Below are 6,568 nucleotides of genomic sequence, written 5' to 3'. Positions count from 1 at the left end.
TAGGCTGCTTCAGGGTAGCCATTTTGTAAATGAGTGATAGCGCTGTGCAGGTAGCCTAGTGCTATTTTAGCGTTAGCACCGGGAGGTATGTAAACGGCCGTTACCATGACGACGGAGAATTCGCGCGGAAGATAAAACGGCCTGCATTTAACTGTCATGTACTCCAAATCAGCAGAGCAGTGATGATCAATGATTTTAGCATTTGTGCACCAGCTGTTGTGTGTGTAGATACATAGTCCCCCTCCTTTACTTTTACCTGAGTCTTTGTTTCTGTCCCAGCGAAACGCGGTGCGGCCTGTTAGCTCGATGGCTACGTCTGGGACGCGCGAGTGCAGCCACGTCTCTGTTATCACAAAAATGCAGCAGTCCTCGATGAATCTGTTTGTGGATATCATCAAACTCAGATGGTCAAGTTTGTTGGTGATTGCTCTGGCGTTGGTGAGAAAGACGCTGGGTAGCGCAGGCTTGTGTGGTTGTTTCTTTAATCTGGCCACTAGACCGGATCGACATCCCCGCTTTTGCTTCCTGTATCTCCTCCGCTTTCGCCGCCTTCCGGAGCCGACAACAATCCACGGAGCGCCCGGTGGTCTGGCTATTTCTTCCGGGATTTTGTGCGAGTCCACAAACTCTTTTGTAACGGCCTCATTTTGCTGTAATCCGATGTTTATGAGATCCTGTCGGCTGAAGATAGGGTTCGCGGTGCTAAACGAGACTTTAGCGAGTAAACATATAAACAAAAAAACGACAAAAGGGCACCAATTCGGAGAGCGTTGAGCCGCTGCGTCTATGCGCGCCGCCATCTTGAAGGGTGTAAGAGAAAGGAGGAGAGAATAAAGATACACCAGTCGAAGCTCCGAGCATTGTTTGTGTGATTAATCCAAGTGGTCCGCTACACGGATGACTAAAGCGAACATACCAGAGAACGAGTACAGATAAACACGAAAACACTCAAACTTACCCATGCACAGTGGCGTGCACAATTAGACCCCAACTCTGCCCTTTATCAACGAAAGTGCCCTTTTGAAACTTCGTTTTTTATTATTATCATTTTACTGAGGTCGGTTTGAAATGATCTTTTGAAAACCTGAGCGATTAAAAACAATGCCCTGAAATGCGCCACCACCTCGCACACACCCGACCTCTCTCTTCCTTTAACATCAGATGCGCGGCAGCAGCAGTTCAGTTCAGCGAGTGGAAGGAAGCGTCTTCAGCACAGCACACACGCTCACATAGACTTCTTCTCCCGTCCCCACCAGCCAGGTCACATACACATCAAGTCAAATCGTACCGTTTGTCCTCTAAGCCCAACGTGAAATCATTTTGTTGTGCAGTAAAATGTCTCATACAGCACCAAACTACTAAGCATTTTTAGCCGATGGTCACTGTAGATTCACGTACCCTCCTATAATCTTAATTCGACGTTATCGCTAAACAGTATTCTGAACTAGTAATATAGAGCTGTCTAGCTGGATGTCGGCTAGTATTTCACTCAACATAATTTTTAAACAAAAGTTATGAACCATCTTCATTTCAACAAATGGCGATTCGGAGCTCGTCGGGATGATTTTAAGCGAGTGGCCGATACGCAGAGTCACCCAAGAGTCTTTAGATGTCTGTCAGCAGAGGCAGGCGGCGTTTCTGGACAACGGAGACCACAGTCACGCAGCACTGGTCACACTAAGTGCCACGATTATGTGGCAGCTGCCACAAGGTGCCATTTCTGGGTGGCACAGTGGTCACTTTCGTGCTGCTTACATGCTACTTACACGCCAAACAGGGACCGCACTCTTACAGGAAATTTAGCAGAAAGACGCGCCTCTTAATGACCTCTGATATGTTTTGTGATTGGCCAGATGCAGTTCGATTAGCTCTGAGTTTGTTTGCTCATCCTACGTATCCCGGATGAACCGCATTTCAACCTGAACCTGAATTTCAACCCGAACCTGAATTTCGACCTGAACCTGAATTACAACCCGAACCTGAATTTCGACCCGAACCTGAATTACGACCCGAACCTGAATTTTGACCCGAACCTGAATTGCGACCCGAACCTGAATTGCGACCCGAACCTGAATTTCGACCTGAACCTGAATTTTAACTCGAATTTTTGCATACCTGCGAGGATTTTACAGACTGTTTTTTCAAGTAATAATGATTTCAGGTTCAGGTTCTGGTGACACTATAATAGCTCCATACTCCGTGTCCACTTTTCTTTTCTTTGCTCCGCTCATTTTTACCGAAGGGCAAAACGGCAGCAGGAAAGTTCTACTCCAACAGGTCAATGTGTCGGGACTAATGCGCTATATATTGGGGGAAACGAGGATATTGCAAATGAGAGGGTGAAAAGGGGAAATGAATGACGATTTTACTATAATTTAGACACGTTCGGCGGGTCGCATTAAACGTGATTTGTTGGGGGTGGCGAACGTAACACTCGTGACGGAGTGTTTTTTTCAATAGCCCTGAAATAAATGCTCCGGTTTAAAATTAATTCTCCCGTCAAAATAAAAAAATATTTTTAACAATTTATTATGGGTCCTTACAGGACTGCGTTCGGGTCCGGATCCCGACCACCGTCCGCCTGTTAGTGGTCTATACAAACTAAATTGTGTTGGGTAATTTCCACTTCCAGTGACCTAACACATCCTATCTTGCATGTATCTTGCGATCGCAATTACTACTACAAATAACGATACACACACTATATTTGCTTATATATATAATTATGATAAATAATTATCTGGTGTCTTAGTAGTGAAAGGCATGGGAGTTTAAAATAAGCTCTAGCTTCCGAAAAAAGGACGTATTCAACAAAATTTCACAATAGAGCCAATGGATGGGACTTTTAACTTTTTAAAATCCACCTCGCAAGTAGGAGCAATCCACCGAACACAACGCGAGCTGTAATCTCGCCACTCCACAAAACACCCCCCCCCCCATGTCAAAATAAATGACCCCCAATATAAATGATGCATTATGTTGCTAATATTATGTTATATGGCTAATGTTAAAATAATCCTAATGTTACTTAAAGGTTACAAATACATTGTGTTCTCTTCATTTTAGCTGAGGGCAAGGGGAGCAAGCCCAGGAAAGTGGCCCAGTTCAGGCAGAACTCTGTGGTGCCTGGACCCTCCAGGTGCAGGGACTGCAAGGCCACTATAAGCAGAGCCTCTTCCAACTCTGGCACACCAAGTCCCAGGAGCAGAAAGATCAAGAGTGAAGGAGACAAAGAGGACATCACAGTTTTGGTGCCCGTTGGATGTGGTGAAAAGTCCACACACACCTCGTGGCCCAGTGAGAAAAAGAAGAGGAGGAAGCGCTCTGCCCCGACTGAAGGTCCCGTGGCGGCGTCCCGCTCCTCTGCAAAGCGAGGGAGAGAAGAGGAACCCCTGAGGCAGAGTAGGAAGAGGACAGGGGATGCTCCTCAAGACTTGGCACCCCACCCCATGGAGACGCAGGCGAGGAAGAGGAAGAGAGAGGAGGAGTGCCTAGGTCTGTCTAGAGTAACGCCCTCAACACTACCAGCATTTTACACCTGCTGAATTTTTTTTGACTGAATCTTATTTTGTACAAGGATGTAACTTTTTTTGTTTCATGTAGAGAGCTTCGCTTCACGCTACACTTTGGGAGATCTCCTGGGCACAGGAGGATGCGGCGCAGTGTATGCAGGAGTCCGCGATGCTGATGGAAAACAGGTGAGCATCAGCACACAATACAAGAATGATTGTGGGACCTAATTTCTATTTTAGATTGTGATTAGAACTTTGAAGGAGCTATGAGTTTTCCATAGAGAGCCTTTGTTATTCACATGGCAATCAAGTGGTCAAGTTTAATGTGCCTTGACCTTTTTCCACTTTTTGAAAGATCCTGATTATACAATGTGATAAGCTTGACAATCTGTGGATGAGTATTTATCAAACTCCAGATTTATGAGTTACCCGAGAAGCTGTGGCTACCATCTGCAAGCCCTTAGATATGTTAAATGTATTGGCTGTTTTGTGTAAACAACTTCACTTGCTGTGTTTTTCATGTGACCAGATCGCCATTAAATTTGTGCCAAAGTCTGACAAAGAGGAGTTCATCACTGTTGTAAGTCCAATATCTTTACTTACGTAATATTGCAACAATGTCTGGAACTTTTTAGATGGGTAAAACTGCAAAGGGACTATAAACGCAAAGCTGTTAATTTTCCATTTAGTGACTCCTCCCAACACAAATGGAAAACAGTTCACTTTTTAGATTCAGGTTTCATCTAATGATTGGTACCAATTCAGATCCCTTTCATGTTAACCTGCTAACCATAATTCCACTATAAAACTTCAAACCCATACTAACCATGAGTTCCTTAATTTTAGCCTGGCGAAACTCGCAGTCTCCCCCTAGAGGTGGCTTTAATGGAGATGGTGTGTAAGCCACCTCGTTGTGAGCATATTGTGGAGCTCCTAGAATGGTTTGAGTGCGAGGACTGCTTCATCTTGATTCTGGAGCGACCCATCCCGTGCATGGACCTGTTTGATTTCTTGGACTTGCACCAATACCAACTACCTGAGCCACAGGCACGACTGATCATGCGTCAGGTGGTTCAGGCTGTCCTTCACTGCCGTGACCGTGGAGTTCTGCATAGGGACGTCAAGGAAGAAAACCTTCTGGTCAACACCGACACCCTTGATGTCAAGTTGATCGACTTTGGCTGTGGCGATCTGCTTACGACCGGACCATACAGGCTCTTTAAAGGTTATTCACCATAGGAATGAAATGTGCACCTCAAGTTAAAAAATGGGATCAAATTAGAGACTATTATAAACTTTTTATTTTGTTACTGATGATTCTCTCTCGTTGTCTCAGGCACTGAGGTATACCGCCCACCTGAATGGCTGGTTGACGGGACGTATGAGGGCCGTCAAGCCACCATCTGGAGTCTGGGTGTGCTCCTCTTCAGTATTATCTGTGGACATGTGCCCTTTGAGAAGGAGGAGGATATTGTTGAGGCAGACCCGTGCTTCATGGGAAACCCATCCAGAGGTGAAAAGGCAGAAGCATCTTTAAGATAACTAGAAAGTCTAAATTGCAAAATGATCATTTATGTAATTATTTCATCTGGTAATGTAATACCACAGATTGATAAAATGGACTAATGAAGAATGGAGAATTGGCAATACAACATTTTGTAACCGTCTTAAAATTATAAAAAGACTTGTTCAGTCTTTTTTGTTAGTGATGGAGGATTCTGTACAGTTCTGTCATTTTAAAAACATTGAATAAGCCATTACAACAGTCAGATCAGAAGTTTCAGATGGTAACTGATTTTCTTGCTCAACTAATCTCGTTGCTACACACACAGAGTGCCGCCATCTGATAACATGGTGTCTGCAAAAGGACCCTGAAAAACGTCCTGTGCTCGAGGATGTTCTTGCACATGAGTGGTTTTTAGAAGGACTTCAGAACTAATTCAGGTTAGACAGGGAGTGTAGAGGTAAATGGTACTGGGCATGAGACTAGAGGACAGTGCAAAATTAAATTGCAAGGTGCAGTGTAATATTGGATGAGCTTATCAAGTTGTTGCTTATGGACCAGAAAAATCTGGGTCAGGCATAGTGTACTATATAACAATTGAATGCTATAAGTGGTATATGCTTATATGTAGTGCTTTATTAATCAAAAATGCTATTTAGGATTGTACTATCTGTACTGTTCCTCTATTTATTCTGAGTTCTAAATGGTTTTTTTCTCCCCAATTCCATAGATTCAGTTTTGAGGACCACATAAACCAGCAAACCTCTGGACAGCATCAGAAGGATGAGCAGCTTGAGTGTTTGGGACAGTGAAGATCCTGCCTTCCAGAAATAAAAAAAAATAATGTGCAGTTTGTGGCCCATGCCTTGGATTTTATTTTAGAACAAACACTTACGCAATTGCTCAAACAGAATGAATACTGTCTTCTTGGATATTCTTCAAGTGATCTACTAGAAACTGAAATGAAACTGTTGGGTAATATATAATGTAATATAATTGACATTGTCTAAGATTCTTAATGTGTTAGATTGACGTGCACTTGGTGAATGTCAAGTTGGGTGATATTAAGTTTATTATGATTAATATACACTGCTCAAAAATGTCAGTCCAATTTATTTATATAGCGCATTTTACAACACATGTTGTCACAAAGCAGCTTTACAATCGTATGGGTCCAGATCCCTAATGAGCAAGCCAAAGGTGACAGTGGCAAGGGAAAAACTCCCTATGATGGTGGGGATTAGGAAGAAACCTCGGGAGGACCAAGACATTTGGGAACACATAAAGGGAACACTTAAACATCACAATGTAACTCCAAGTCAACCACACTTTGGTGAAACCAACCTATTCAGTTAGGAAGCAACACTGAATCAATTTCAGCTGCTGTTGTGCAAATGGAACAGACAACAGGTAGAAATGAGAGGCAGTTAGCAAGACGCCTCTTATAAGAGTGGTTCTGCAGACCTTTTCTCTGTTCCCATCCTTTCTGGCTGATGTTTTGGTCACTTTAGTTCTCGCACCATAGAGGTAGCATGATGCGGTGTCTACAACC

At 43.6% G+C, this 6,568-nt stretch overlaps 2 protein-coding genes across 2 annotated transcripts; both read left to right on the top strand.

Moving 5' to 3' along the window:
• Positions 1 to 306: 306 nt before the first annotated feature.
• LOC143474581 (uncharacterized) lies at positions 307 to 4,132 on the top strand. Its single transcript, XM_076972089.1, has 4 exons — positions 307 to 454; positions 3,067 to 3,495; positions 3,604 to 3,698; positions 4,042 to 4,132. The coding sequence occupies exons 1-4, from the start codon at positions 307 to 309 to the stop codon at positions 4,117 to 4,119; spliced, it is 750 nt and encodes a 249-aa protein (XP_076828204.1). The 3' UTR covers positions 4,120 to 4,132.
• On the top strand, positions 4,131 to 5,153 carry LOC143475575 (serine/threonine-protein kinase pim-1-like). Its single transcript, XM_076973451.1, has 2 exons — positions 4,131 to 4,737; positions 4,849 to 5,153. The coding sequence occupies exons 1-2, from the start codon at positions 4,398 to 4,400 to the stop codon at positions 5,052 to 5,054; spliced, it is 546 nt and encodes a 181-aa protein (XP_076829566.1). The 5' UTR covers positions 4,131 to 4,397; the 3' UTR covers positions 5,055 to 5,153.
• Positions 5,154 to 6,568: the final 1,415 nt, after the last annotated feature.

Source organism: Brachyhypopomus gauderio, chromosome 14 (genome assembly GCF_052324685.1).
Source record: "Brachyhypopomus gauderio isolate BG-103 chromosome 14, BGAUD_0.2, whole genome shotgun sequence".
In the NCBI taxonomy this organism is placed as follows: domain Eukaryota; kingdom Metazoa; phylum Chordata; class Actinopteri; order Gymnotiformes; family Hypopomidae; genus Brachyhypopomus; species Brachyhypopomus gauderio.
Note: the sequence above shows the minus strand (reverse complement) of the source record. Positions and strands in the feature narration are given on the sequence as shown.